Source organism: Giraffa tippelskirchi, chromosome 11 (genome assembly GCF_054371585.1).
Source record: "Giraffa tippelskirchi isolate mGirTip1 chromosome 11, T2T-mGirTip1v1.2.pri, whole genome shotgun sequence".
Taxonomy (NCBI): Eukaryota; Metazoa; Chordata; class Mammalia; order Artiodactyla; family Giraffidae; genus Giraffa; species Giraffa tippelskirchi.
Window position 1 is genome coordinate 20,923,591 of NC_137285.1, and position 14,814 is coordinate 20,938,404.

The 14,814-nt window shown below is 55.4% G+C and overlaps 1 protein-coding gene across 15 annotated transcripts in view; it reads right to left on the minus strand.

Annotated features, from left to right (window-relative positions):
- Nucleotides 1-14,814, minus strand: part of NCOR2 (nuclear receptor corepressor 2) — a 235,573-nt gene that overhangs the window by 119,307 nt on the left and 101,452 nt on the right. For all 15 annotated transcript variants that reach the window (XM_081540412.1, XM_081540417.1, XM_081540407.1 and 12 more), the window contains 2 exons: nt 8,609-8,665; nt 1,004-1,056 (listed from right to left, as the gene is read on the minus strand). In XM_081540412.1, the coding sequence (XP_081396538.1) occupies nt 1,004-1,056; nt 8,609-8,665 (110 nt within the window). The remainder of the gene's footprint in view (nt 1-1,003; nt 1,057-8,608; nt 8,666-14,814) is intronic.

Sequence of the window (14,814 nt, forward strand, 5' to 3'; positions counted from 1 at the left end):
CATACACCCTGCAACTCCACCCCAAGGAAGTTCGGACAGTCAGACCAAATTGGACTGCCCATTGGACCAGCTAAGCAGTGCCCTCCTCAGGTCACACAAAAATGAAGCTTGAACAGTTCAAAGATTGTGATCCCAAAGGACCTACCTATAACCTAACATCCCTGGAGCATTCACAGCCACATGTTCTTCAACAGGCAAGACCCCCCTGACCTTTTAGACTCCTGGATAACAACATGAGGCAATAACCCCTCCTCGGCCAAGGAGGCTATGCTCCTACTAACGCATCCCCAGAAAAAAGCCAACTTCTTTCTGACAGCCACAGTTCCTCAATGCCTGGTGCCTAGCTTGAACACATAAAGACACTGGCCTGCAGCACCGTCCTGGTGCCCCTGCTCTGCCAGCTCGGCCCACGGCAACTGTGCGTGGCACTTCACTGATATTTTTCCGCTTCTAGTGTTCATCTGGGAAAAGGCCCCTCCACTGGGCTATATCATACTGGCCATTCCAAAGCCTCTGGGTCTGGGTGAGTGCTCCCAGCTGCTCCCACACTGGGCTGTGTCACAGATGGACCCCCTGTGTGGACCACAGACAGTCCTAAGTATGCTTACTTCAAAGCCCAAACCACAGGGTCCCTGCTTACTCCATGGCCACTCCACAAGCTCACACTCCTGCTCCTGGTAACAGATTCCTCCAGCTCAAACAGGAAGAGGACCTGCAGCCCTCCACCTCTGTCTCTCAGAAGTTATGCATGCAGCTTGCCCACCCTCCCAAACCACGGTCTGTCTCCCAAAGCTTCATAGGGCCACTCCCTTGGCCCCTCGCCACCTCTGCCTCTCCATCCAAGGCCCTGCCTGGCCCAGAATTCCTGCCCAAATCACCCCCTTCTGTCCCCTCCTCCAGCACCTGGCCCTAGCTGGGAGCCCTGATGGGAACTGAGAACCCACATCCCATCCCGGGCCCCCCACCCCACTGTGCGTCTGCACGGCTGCCCTCAAGTACTCACATTTTGATGTTCTCATGATACTGCCTGGTGTCGGAGGGCTGGTTGTACAATGGCTGCAGGGAAACAGAGAGGGAGGCAGGTCAGAGCCGGGCCAGGACTGTGGGCAGCTGGTGTGGGCTGGGCTGGCCACTGCCCTGTTGCGGCGCCCCAGGCCCTGGCATCAGGGAGCTGCCACTGGTGTGAGAACCAGCTGCCGGCAGGCATGAAATGGAACATGGGGACCCAGCCCACAGCCCCAGCCAGGAACAGACTGTGACCTCTGGACACAGCGATGGGTACTATGACCCCCTCCCCTGGGGCCGCCATGGCTGCTCTGCAGGACACAGGGCAGTGCTGGCAGGAGCGCCCAAGGACAAGCACACACATCCCAGGTGAGCTGAGATCAGCAACAGTCTTGAACAGAGAAAACTGCCCAAACACGGTGAGATACCCTGTCACCACCAGGGACTGGCAGAAAAGGAAACAGCCCAATAGTGCCAAGGGTTGGCAAAGACGTGGGGAGATAGGAAGGCATGCATACAGCCGATGGAAACATACACAGGTATCTGTGCCCCAGAGATGAGAAGAGAGGGGTGCCCAAGGACCCCCTCCCCTCCTGCAGGTGCCCTGGGAACAGGCACTGTGTCCCACCAGGAGATGGACCCCAGAATGCCCGGAAGGCACTGTTCATAACAGCGACACGTTAGAAGCAAGCCAGGACTTCCTTGGCGGTCAAGTGGTTCAGACTCCGCGCTTCCAATGCAGGGAGTACGAGCTCAATCCCTAGTCGGGGAACTAAGATCCTACACGCTGCATAGTACAGACAAAAATGTTTTTAAAAGAAGCAAGCTAAGTATCCACCTTCAGAAAAAGGAATAAGGAAGTAAGCACTCATTTACACCTCGAAGGCTACACAGCAGTGAGAAATGAATGAACTGGGTCCACATACAACAACAACAACAAGTGTGCAAATCAAAAGGAGGAAGTTGCTACAGTGTCTGTGATGGGGCAAGAGCTGAGCTAGATGCTGTCTGTTCTCTCGCCTGGACGGCAGGGCTGCAGTTAGAGGCTAACCACCCGGGCTCACATCCCGGCTCTGGCATCTTCCAGCTGTATGTCTCTGGGAGAGCAACTTCAGCCCATCTGTGCCCCAGGTTTTCATCCGTAAATGGGGTTAAACTCGGAGAGTTGTTGTGAAGACCCAACGAGATAATGAATGCAAAGCTCTCAGCCATGCCTGGAAGACTGAGAGGTCCAAGAAGTATCAGGGTCATTATCAACATCAGGGTACAGTGACTATATTCATGGAAGCAATTTTTCCTGCCCACCTTGTATCCATACACACCCAATGTTTTTTTTTTCTGTTTGTTTGTTAGCCACTCAGTCACGTCTGACTCTTTGCAACCCCATGGATTGTCGACTGCCAGGCTCCTCTGTCCGTGGAATTCTCTGGGCAAGAATACTGGAGTGGGTTGCCATGCCCTCCTCGAGGGGATCTTCCTAACCCAGGGATCAAACCTGGGTCTCCTGCATTGCAGGCAGATTCTTTACTGACTAAGCCACCAGGGAAGCCCCAATGGGACAGATGCAAACTGTGAAAGCAGATGAAGCCTTTCTGCTCTTTCTTCCTCTCTTGTTCACCTGCTCCCCCTGTCCCTCACTGTCAAGAAACCAAGTGTAGCCTGGCCTGCTGGAGGCAAGAAGCTGGCACAGAGGACAGCAGCACCATCCTAGCCAAAAGCTAGAATCACCAGCTGACTTTCCAGCTGCCCAAGGATGTGAGTGGGCTGAACCCACATCAAGAGAAATTGCTCAGCTGACTTCAGTACTTGTGGGAAATATCAACTTGTTGTTTAAATTTGGGGCCAGTTTGTTACACAGCAGTTACTGACTGATATAATTACCATCCCCATTTTACAGGTGAGAAAATCTAGTCTCTGAGAGATTAAAACATTTGCCTCTGGCTGGTAAGAGATGAGCTGATACTTGAATCCCACCTGTCAGCTCCAGCCCTGGAGGGAGGGGCTTGCCCTTTCTCTGCCTGTACCCCTCTTTGTGTGTCTCCTTCTGTATGTCTCTGTGCATCTCTCTTTGTGTTGCCCTCTCTTCCAATCCCTCTCACCTCCTTCCCTCTCTCTGTCTCACACACTCACACAGGCAGCCATGGATGACGGTGGTATAAGACTCAGGTACAGAGGGTGATGGGTCAGGCTGGGCAGGCGAAGATGGAGATGTGGTGTCCTGAAGCCTCAGGGTAGGGCCCTGGGGTGAGGGAGGGTGGCATATCAGGCCCCGCCCTTGAACCAACCCCTGAAGATGGAGCTGAACACACCTCCTGACATCATCCCAGCTGATGGGGACCACCCCACCACCCCCAAGCAGCATGGTACAGGTCCAACCTGTCACTTCCCCAGGGACAGGCCTCCTGCCCTCCGTGGACAGCCTTGGCCGAGGACACTTCACCATTCCTCAGGAAATTCCAGGCCCCAAGCTCAGCTACTCTCCCCAGGATGGAGACACTGCCCCATGGCTGGCACAGGCCATCTCCCCCCACGCTGGGTCAGCTGCTCTTCCAGGGGCTTGGCTCTAATCGGGGAGGTTTCCCCACCCCCACTCTGTGTATCTGAACATCAGGGCAGCAGGAGAGACCACAGACAGACTCAGTGCAGAACTTCCCAACCAGAGAGGGTGAATACGTTACTGCACATGATTGAGAGCCCACATCTCAGGACGGCAAGGAGTCCTACAAAGATGCCTGTGCTGAATTCCAGGGTATTAAATGCTGTGCTTAATCCCGGGTGACTCTGCATCAGGTCTTTTATGTTCGCCACAAGCTAATAAAACACAAGCTTGGCGGGAGTGGGCATGCCTTACATGTTCACTTCGGGGAGCAGGTGGGTCCTAATTTAAGTGATGGCGCTCCCGTTGCTAACTGTCAGACATATGCCTTCAACAATCAGGGCCTCAGCGTCCTCATCTGGACAATGGGCATAGAGCAAATAGGAACTACCTTACAGGGCTTTCGAGAAGCCCAGTATTTGGCGACTCAACTGCCTTCTTTTGGTTTTAAAGATGGCAGTCCCCACAGTCTAAGAGGGCCAGGAGGGGCTGAAGGACAACATAGAGAGGCCCCAGGTGACAGGTAAGAGGCGGCGGGGGGGCCCGTTTCTACAAGGTGGGATGGGCCAGAAAAGAAGAGACGGACTTCTGGGAGGGCAGTGGGGTCCCAGCCTGCCTCTGACCTGCCAAACCCGCAGGGGAAGGATCACTTTCACACTCCGGCCCTGCTGGACAGGACGAGGACACAGCACTCTGCCCCTCCAGGTGGCCTTCATCAAGAGGCCGGGAAATATCAGAGAACACCGTGGGGTGTGCTGCTTCTGACCAGAGGGGCTGTCCTCCAAGAAGGCACACTGGCTGGGCACTCTGAAGTAAAGAGACCTGGGCAGGAAGGAAACACGCTGGCCTCAGGAGGCTATTCGTTGCCCTGTCATGGGAGTAAGGAAGGATCACAAGGCAACTTTGGCCGGTACACTGCTAGGGGGGAGGCGGCAGGGCCAGAGGTGGGGGTTCCCCCCAGCGCCCCTCCTCACCACCTGCAGGGGGCTGCACAAGGCCAGGCAACACCTGCTTCTGTCCTGGGAGGCATGTCCTTGAGCCTTGTCCATGAGGCCACCTTGGCCATCATACCCACAGCAGCTTTCTCTGCTACTGCCCAGGTCTCACCTATTGCCAGGGCGACACAAGACCAAAGCGGTAGGACGTTTCCTGGTGGTTCGGTGGTTAACTATCCACCTGCCAGTGCAGGAGACACAGGTTCAATCCCTGGTCGGGGAAGAGTCCATAGGCGGAGCAACTAAGCCTGCCTGCCGCAACTACTGAGGCCCACGCACCCAGAGTCAGTGCTCCGCAACAAGAGAAGCGACCGCCGTGAGAAGCCTACACATCGCAGCTAGAGAAAGGCTGCCCACAACAACAAATACCCAATGCAGCCGATAATAATAATAATAAACTTAAAAAAAAAAAGATTTAGAAGGGGAAATCTCTGTCTCGGACCTCAGAGGAGCGAGGCAGGGCAGGAGTGGGGGAGCGGCTGGGGTATCGATAGGAAGGCTTACCCCCTCCACGCCTGCATTTCCTCCTTTAGAAATGGGGGCACGGCTGAGCAAGGAGGGAGAAAGAGAGCACACAGCAGAGGACATGCCAGGCTGGAAGGCCTGGGACAGAAATGACTAAGAAAGAGGAGCTAGATCTTGGGGAGAAGGAAGGGGCTCCCCGAGGCCTACTGGCAGGGAGCCGGCGGGTGGCCGAGAAGAACCAGGTGGACGAGGTGCTAGAAACGAAGTGTCAGCACTGGCCCTGGTCCTCTGGTGACACCGCATTCTTAAAATAACACCTCTGAACAGGAAGGAAACCAGTGACTCAGAGCAGTATGGAGAGGAGGTGGGGGCTGGGCTGCCCCTTCCTCTGGTTCAGGCCTGGTCCCCAGGGCGCAGGGGTGGAGGGCCGAGCCCGCAGGGCCCCACTTGGAGCCACCCCCACTATTATCTCTCTTGCCCACGCACGTTTCTGCAGGGACCAAGACTCCCCCCAGGCCACTGTCTTCCTCGGCTGGCTGCTCCCTGGCTGCAGATGGGAGAGAGCCCCGGGGGACTGGACTCCCCCTTGGTGCCACCCAGTGACCCGAGACCCGGGGTCAGCAGCACCAGGCCCCCTTCCCAGCCTGAGACAGGAATCCCGGGTGGCACAAAGCAGCTCTCTGCAAAGAGTGTGCCTCTGAGCTGCCTCTGCTTGGAGGATATCTCTGGCCACTCAGGCCTTGTGGTACCCAAGACAGAGGGCAGACCTGAGAGGAATTGGCTGGTGGCAACCCCCTGGGCTCAGCACACCTCTCCACCTCATCTCTTGCTGTGTGACCCTGGGCAAGGCACTGCCCTCTCTGAGCCTCACCTAGAAAATGGATGGTGACATCTCCACAGGCCTGATATGGTAGGTGCTCTGTCAGCATGAGTCCCCTCTGCAGCCCCCCTGAAGGCCACTGAGCCAAGAGCCTATGGACTTCAAGAGGACTCCAGTGACAGCCACGCAGCCCCACCAGTCACTCCAGACCTCCGCCTCCTGTGCCACCAGCCTTAAGGGAGCCTCCTCTTTGAGAACCCCAAGCAGAGGATGACATCCTCACCCCCGAAGACCCAGGGAAGAATCACTGAGATTGTGAGCCCCACAGACACCCTGCTGCTCTCGGCAGAATTCCTCAGGCCTCCAGACCCAGGGATCTCCCTTCAGGTCCCCACGGCCTACTCAGGAGCCCCTGGGAGTAAATGAGTCAGGAAGGGGGAAAGGAAGGGCCTCCAGGTCTAGAAATGGTTGAGGGGCCAAATCTAGTCCCGGAGCCCCCCTGGCAAGAAAGGGGAAACCAAGGTGAGCAGCGTCTGACTGGTGGGGATGGAAAATGGTGGAGTGACTCTTGAAAATCATCTGGCAATTAATTCCTCAAGAGGTTAAACACAGAATGAATATGATCCAGCTGGGTGAATGAGACAGTAAAAAATCTGCCCACAATGTGGGAGACCCAGGTTCAATCCCTGGGTCAGGAAGATCCCCTGAAGAAGGGAATGGCAACCCACTCCAGTATTCTTGCCTGGAGAATCCCATGGACACAGGAGCCTGGCGGGCTACAGTCCATGGGGCCGCAGAGAGTTGGACACGACTGAGGGACTAACACTTTCACTTTCAGCAGGTCCAGGCTTAGATATCCACCCAAGAGAAAGGGGAACACATACCCACATGGAAATCTGTATGTTCATGTTCACAGCGATTCATTTATAATGGCCAAAAGCAAAATCAGCCTAAAGGCCCATCAATGGATAAATGAATAAACTAAATGTGGTCCATCGTATAATGGAATACAATTCAGCCATAAAAAGGAATGAGGCGGCCAAGACACAAGCTACCACTTAAGAACAGGAAGCTGAGTGAGAGAAGCCACACACAAAAGGCCATGTGTTATCTGATTCCACTGATATGAAATGTCCAGAACAGGCAAATCCATAGAGACAGAAAGCAGATTGGTGGTTGGGGGGGAAGAAGGGGGGAGGTGAGGAGGGGGAAGATAAGGAGGTGATAGTTCAGGGAACAGAGTTCTTTCTGAGAGGGTGAAATGTGCTCAAGTCAACTGTGGAGACGCTCACACACATCTGCTAACATACTAAAAACCACTGAATTGTACTCTTTAAATGGGAGAATTGTATGGCGCGTGGATTACGTCTCAATAAAGCTACTTAAAAGCTTTTCTAAAAAGAGGCTGCGAGAGACATCTCAGAAATCATGCCCAACAGGAAGCAAGAGCTCAGGCGGGGAGCTTGTCACCCATCGCAGGAGGAGCATTGGGCCCTGTCCTTGAGCCATAGGAGCCCCTCTCCCCACCCAACTCCCTGTCTGGCTCTGCCCCCTGCGAGGACCTGGGGACAGGAAGAGGCCAGCTGCTCACAGCTCCACAGTGGCCCATCAGCAGCCGGCCCCCTAGGCTGGGGAGCAGCTGTCACTGCAGAAAAAACTCCAGGGACAACAGTTCCACCCTCCCAGGCAACCACGACGCCGAGTGCCCACCGCGGGCCAGGTGCTGTGCCTGCGAGCCTTTGACGCGCACGACTTCATTGGTCCCTCATCAAGATCCACAGCGTCCCCATTTCACAGATGAGAAAACCAGGTCCTTTTCCCACGTGGCAAATGCAAGGTGGGGCCAAGTTTAAAATTAGGCTCCGAATGCATAAAACTTTATTTCCGCCTCCCAGCTGGTACACACACGCACCATCCAGCAGGCATGTCCCCTGTGCTGCCCCCCGCGCTGCCCCCGGCAGCTCTGCACCTACCCGCACCATGGGACACTGGTCCCAGGCAGGCGGGAGCTCTAGCCATCTCTCCCAGGACCCCAAAGCCACCGGCCAGGAGTTTCCACGCTCCTGTGCTTCCTATCCTTGGTGACACAGAGGGTGACAGGTGCCTGAGAGAGAAGAGGCCTGGGTCTGCTTCCAGGCTCTGCTGCTGACATGGCATCTTCCCATTAGCAAAATGACACTGACAGTGGTAATAATAACAACTAACACTCCACCCTTACTGTCTAAGTGGTGGTGTGTTCAGGGCTTGCAAAAAGCTGTATGGTTCATCTTCACTAATGAGTATGTGTTATTATTCATCCCAATTTACAGATGAGGAAACACAGGGCACAGAGAGGTTAAGACATCTGCTCAGAGTCACACAGCTATGAAGTAACAGATCTGGGAGTTGAACCCAGATCACCTGGCCCGGAGCACGGGCTTTCCACGATCAGCCAGACCACACAGGTTGGACACCAACTGGTCAATCTTGCAGCTCGACTGGCCAGGCTTGGGAGCAAAGCCAGAGGACTGACACACCCCCACCTCGCCCCCAGCGCGGCCCGGCCCACCTGCCCACTGTTATCTGCCTGTCCCTCTTATCAGAGGGTGGATTTCCTGCCTCCTCCAGAGGACAGGGCAGCACTTGGCAACAGACAACTTCCTCCTTGCCTCCACACCCACCTGCTGCCCTGTCCACCTCTCCAGCTACCCCCCTTCCCAGAGCACCCCACCCTGTTCCCCAGCTCACCAGCTCCACCTGGGGCCCCAGGCCTTCCAGAATCCGATGTGCAGCCTCGGCCTTCTTCTGCAGGGGGACGGAGAAGAGGAAGAATTAAAAAAAAAGACACCCAACGCGCACGCACCCACACACACACACAGAAAACAGATTATAAATAGAGGCCTCCTCCTGGAACACCAAGCAGCTGCCCAGCCCAGCACGCCCATCCAGGCCCCAGGGGCGGGGGTGGAGGGCGGGGAAGGTCCCCCTCGCCAGCCCTCCCTGGGCTGGAGATCAACACAGAGAGGCCTGAGCATCCCCACAGCAGCCCTGGCAAGCCCGCCAAGTTTCGATTCAAACAAACACACCCTGTTCTCTGGTGCCGGCTCCCCTGAAGCCCCCAGCTTGACGCCCCCCACCCAGGGCCCAGAGTGGGCACAGATCCCCAGCCAGGCCTTGAGATGCCTTCCTCTGCCTTGGAAGCCTGGAAGCCGGCTGGGTGTCTCCAATTACCTCGGAGCTGGTGCCGCCAGTGAGGGGGGAGGAGGCGGGGGAGAGAGGGCGAGATAGAGGCGCGGGGAAGATACCCTTTCTAGGATTCTTCTATTTCACAATCATGTGACTATTTCTGAGCTGCCCTGGGGCCTCCCCGCCTCCCTCCCCACTCACAACTCAGGACTTATTAGGAAAACAGGAACATATGGCAGAAAGGGCTAGGTGACTGCGAATTCAACAGGCTGGACCCTGACCATAAAGGTGGACATTGTGTTCTGGGACCGCAGGGCCCACTTGGTTGGGCCAGCTGGGGGATGGGGTGGGCACAAAGCTGGGAAAGGTGGCTTTGGGGGATGTCTCTATCTGATGGAAAGCGGGGTGCCCACAGCGCACACGTGGGAGACCTGAGACCCTCCCATGACCCAGGACAGGCTGGGTGCTCATGACTCAGCCCAAATCAGGGAGAACAGCCAGGACTCGGCGTGGACTGGCAGGACAGGCCAAGCAACTCACCATCATCAGATCGAAAGCCTCCCCCAGTGATCCCCCAATTCAGACCCACCAAATGGGGGTGACCCAGAGCCCTGGAGGACATGGCTGACAACAGAATTGGAGGCCCAGGTGTCACAGCAGGGAGGAGGTGTGCTGAAGGCCAGCCTCACCCCTCCCCCAGCCCCCGTGACAGAGGGCAGGTATGTAGGTGGGCTCAAGCTGGCACTGAGGACAGCTCTGCCTAGAGCCCTGGGCCCAGCCCACCCAAGAACAAGTCATGATCTCGGCCCCATTTGTGCAAAGCCAGAACCCTGAGAGCAGCAGCCTCAGAGTGTGGCTGGGGGCCAGAAAATCTTGCGGGGGGTGGGGTGGGGTGGGGGGAGTGTGCAGATGATTATCGTTAATGATGGCCATTTTATTGAGAACCTACTATGAATCAAGCATTTGGTACACGGCATGCATTATTAGTATTATTTGAATCACATATAACACGGAGTCAGGGAGATAGAAGTATCCCCATTTTACAGATGATGAAACTGAGGCACAGGAAAATAGTATAAGAAGTCTTTCTTCTGATCTCCAGGCTCCAAGAAGGGAGAAAGACAAGAGCCAGTCCTATCCAGGGCCTCCACTAGACTTAGGTCCCACATCTTCTTTGAGCTGTGGCAGGTACCAGTCTGGCAGTCACCGCAGACCACCCCAGCCCTGGTCACATCACAAAGCCAGAAACTGTCAGCCATGGGGGACCAAAGATGGAAGAATTCCCTAGCTGGACCAGAAGGATTGGGTATAGGGTGGCAAGAGGACAGAGTCACTTTGCCAAACTTTTGAGCAGCCACTCTATATTAAGCACCACGGCATGAAACAAAATGAATAATATCGGCCTCTGCCTGCAATAAACTGAGGCTAGTGGGCAGTTAGTCATGAGCACTGATGGCAGGTTAGTATGCTCAGGCAGGAGAGGTACGTGAGGTATACGAGGGAGTCATTAAGTGGGTCAGAGTCACTCTCTCCAGAAAGGTAAAAGGAGGGAGACACAGTCGGGTTTTGAGGAATGAATAGTTTGTGTGTATTCATGAGGCTCTGTGGAGATGGGCAACTGCCCATTGAGACAAAGAGGTGATGTCAAACACAGGAAGGGCAGGACTAGAGCGACTGGGACACTAGAACTGCCTCATCACATCCCTTGGGCCGGATCTCAGATCCGGGACCCATACGGGGGCTCAGGAAGCCTGTGTCCTATGAACCACAGAGGATACCATCTTCTACCACATCCTCACTGTCTCGGGAACACAAGCACTGGGAAGGGGCCTTCCTGGAGCCCCTGCAGAAGAGAGCAGGGAGGAGACCCTTCCTGACCTCCAAAGCCACAAGGAGCCCAGGTGACAAGGCACAGCCCAGGGCGGCCAACTCTCTTGTCACAAAGCCGGTGTGAGAGCTCCTTTGCTCCCTAACAGGCCTTCCCCCAGGCTCTGCGCTGAAGCCCTGAGCAGCTCTGGGGCCTTTTTAAGAGAACTCAATTTCCAAAAGGTCACCAGGGGGAAAAAAAAAAACCTGTCATGGAGCAGTCCTAAAGATGTTGCAACGCTGGAACACAGGACAGCAAGGTGGTCAAGAGCAAGGCTACACGGGTAGCCGGACTGGGCTCTGATCCACTTGCCAGCTGTGTGGTCCTGGACAAGTCCCTTCACCGCCTCCGAGCCTCAGTTTCCTCATCTACGAGATGGGGACAAGAGCAGCACCACCCCAGCAGCTGTTGAGAGAATTAAATGAGCCGACACACATTCCGAGCTAAGATCAGGATCTGGCATGTGGGGAGCACTAGGTAAGGGCTAGCTGTTATTACTGCTGTCAACAACAATGACAAGGCCACGGCTCACACCAGGTGACCTCCTACACGTGCCAGGCCTGGATCCCTTATAAGCCCTGTCCGTTTGGATTCCTGCAGGTACTCATAGCGGAAGCTTCTAGCATCAGCCCCATTTACACACAAGGAAGCCGAGGCTGGGGTCACACAGCTCAAGAAGCCAGTCGAGGCTGGGACAGGCAGGCCCTGAACTGGCACCCCCACCTCCTCACGTCTTCCTGGGGGCGCTTCTTCCACCTCATGCTACACATCCCGGCTCCCAGCCTCTCTGGTCCAGTTTTCAGGGCCAGGGCGGTGGGGGCAGGGGGGAGGGGGTGCCATTGGGAATCTGCTTGGTAGTTTCCAGCGAGCTGGGGCAGTCAGGATGGGGGTGGATGTCCTGCCTACTGGGCCCCTCCCCCAGGCAGGCAGGGCTTTTGAGAAATACACAGCTGTCCATCAGGGACCCACGTCTGGGAGTCTGCTCTGCTTTAACCCTCAGCAAGTCACTTCAGCCCCACACGTGCTAACTCAAACACATGTGTATCCACACACAGTTATCCCACTCGAACACACACACACGTGCACAGACATACAAACGCATAGGAATCACATGCTCTGCACATGCTGAGTCACACACAGGCGCACACACACACACAGAGCCCTCAGTAGGTCTGCCCACGTAAACAAACACATACATGTGTGGGCTACAAGTGCACACATGTCCCCCGCAAGGTGGCTCCAACACACAATTTGCACACATGAAAACAACTGTCCACTGTTACACATGTACCCACACACATGCACACATGAACTGCTCCCCCCAAACACACACACACAGTCCCAGTTCTTGGGAAGGAGGGCCAGAGCCACACCCTGACCAGACCCCTGGCCAGCCCCCCACCCCTTGAAGCCCCCATTCTAGCTCCTCCAGCCGGAGCTCCAAGCCTCACCCTCTTCTTCTGCAGAGAGGAGGCAGCACCAGGAAATACCAACCTACCCATCCAGGAAGTCTGGGACCCCCGCACCCCGCTCTAGGCTGCACCACCCTCCTCTCCACACCACGTCCACCTGGCAAGTGTTGCAGCATTTCAGGGGAGCAGTTACCCCTCCCTGCAGGCTCAGCTGCTTCATCTGTAGCTGCAGCCTAAAGACCCCGTCCAGAGCCCTTTCCAGGTGCAAGACAGAAGTGACCGAGTGCTGAGGCAGAATTCATGGGCTCGTGTTAACAAACTCAAGAGCACAGCACTCTCTACGTGCACAGAATCTGGAGGAAGCCTTGGACTCCAGGGCTAGTTATGACGGACAGACACAGAGGCAGAGGCGGGGCTCAGCCTGGGACGCCCGTATCACAACTCAAGTGGGAGGGGAGTCTGAAGCTGGGCATTGGGGTGCCTGGACCCCAAAATGCTCCACATTCTTGGTTATTACCGATGGAATTATTCATCTTTGTCCGGCTTAGTCCTAACCACCCTGTATACACACTTTACTAGGAAGATGCCTAAAATCTAAGACAAAAAAGGACTTGGTCCTTACTCTCTGATTTCCTCCTCATCCCTTAGCAATCGGAGGGCCCTGCCTCCATGAATTCTGCCTCCTCACCATCTTCGGAATGGGCTGTCATCCTCTCCACTGGAAATATCCTTCTACCTTTTCCCAGTGGTGCCCATTTGTGCAGACCTAGCTCAAGTCACCTCCAGGAAGTCTGCCTGGATTGCCCACTGCCTTGAACTTCTACAGTGCCAGCACCATGCAAATTGTCCCTTAGTTGTATAAGGATGTGTAAACATCCTTCGCTAGTGCTGTGTGTGTGTTTGTTGTACCCAAACTCAAAGTATGAGCCTTTTCCCACACCCGCCAGACCTCCACCTCCAACCCCTACACATCCACTCCCTTTGAAGATCAAACGAGAGCCCGTCCCCTCGGTGAGCCTCCACCTGTGCTGCAACCCCTACAGAAGGCCCTCCTCGGGTCGATGGCCCACCCACTGCTTCCAAGAAGCCTTCCTCAATCCCGGCCCTGCCCCGCCCTGCCTGTTCCTGCCCCTTGGGGCCTGCAGCAACCCTGCCTCCTGTTCTGCCATCTGTGTGCACCTGCTCAGCCCCGCCCACACAGGCAGCTCCCCCCATGCACGCTGGCGCCTCGTCCATGTGCCCCGAATGGATAATGAACCTGAGTCCAGTCTGCAGAAGAGCCAGGCAGGCTCTGCCCGGCAGGAAGCCACGTCTTCCAGCCGGTGTGGCATTTAGAGATAGACCCTTGTGTCTGCCTCTCAGAGGAACCCACAGAGAAGGAAGGAGGATTAAAATTTAATCCGATTGATCCCCCAAGGGGCGGTAAGTCCTGACTGCTCCTGCCCACCCGGCCTCCAGCCCCTGAGGCTTGGCCCAGGTAGGGGGTCCCCCGCTGACCTCCACTGGGGACACAGGTCAGTCCCACCCAAAACTAGAGGACTCTTTGGGGGGAGAGTCTCCCACCTCTCTGGCATTCATTCATCTGTTCAACAGATACTTAATAAGCACCTACTGTGTGCCAGGCGCTGGAGATACAGCTGGGAAAAAAAGAATCCTCGCCCTCATGGAGCCTCTATTCACAATAAACAAATAAAATATAAATTATGTCCAGTGGGGACAATTAAAGCCAGGGAGAGGAGGTGTTGATGGGTTTTTAGGATTAAACAGAGGATCAAAATGGACCTTGGCTGAAAAGGGGAGATTTGAGCAAACAGCTGAAGGAGTGAGAGAGAGACAGCCCAATGGGGAAAAAGGAGCTCCAGGCAGAGGATGCAGTCAGTGCAAAGCCCCTGAGGCAGAAGCATGCCTGAGTGTTCAAGGAAGTACAAGGGCCATGAGGCTGGAGCAAGGGGTGGGGGTAGGTGAAAGGAAAGAAAGAGGGACTGGGACAAGGAGGGGCAAATTCTTCAGACCCGTGGTGTGCCTGGGGGGGCGGGGGGTGAGGGGGTGGGGAGTGGTTTGAGTGTGGTTACGTCTCCTCCATCAGAAAGCCACTGTGAGTGGGCAGGAGGCCAGGGTCCCTGCTGCGCCCCCAGAGCCTGGAACAGTGGCAGGCCCAGAGCAGATGTTCAGTTACACAGCTGTTGAATGAGTGAATAAATGAATGAATGAACAGGACGAGTGTGATGCATCCAGAGCACCTGAACTTCCCAGGCAGGGGACTGCTCTCAGAAGCTCAGGATCTAGGGTTTGAGTCCCAGTCTGCCACTCACTACCTGTAAGGCCTTGGGGAAATTACCCAGAGTTTCTGTTTCCTCATCTGAAAATATGGGGTGGGGGGCTGGGGGAAGGCCAGTGTCTTTCACCTACTGTCAGGACCCCATCAGGATGAAATCAACATAAATGGGCATAAAGTCCCCAGCCTGAGGTGCTGTTGGGGTGAAGAAAGG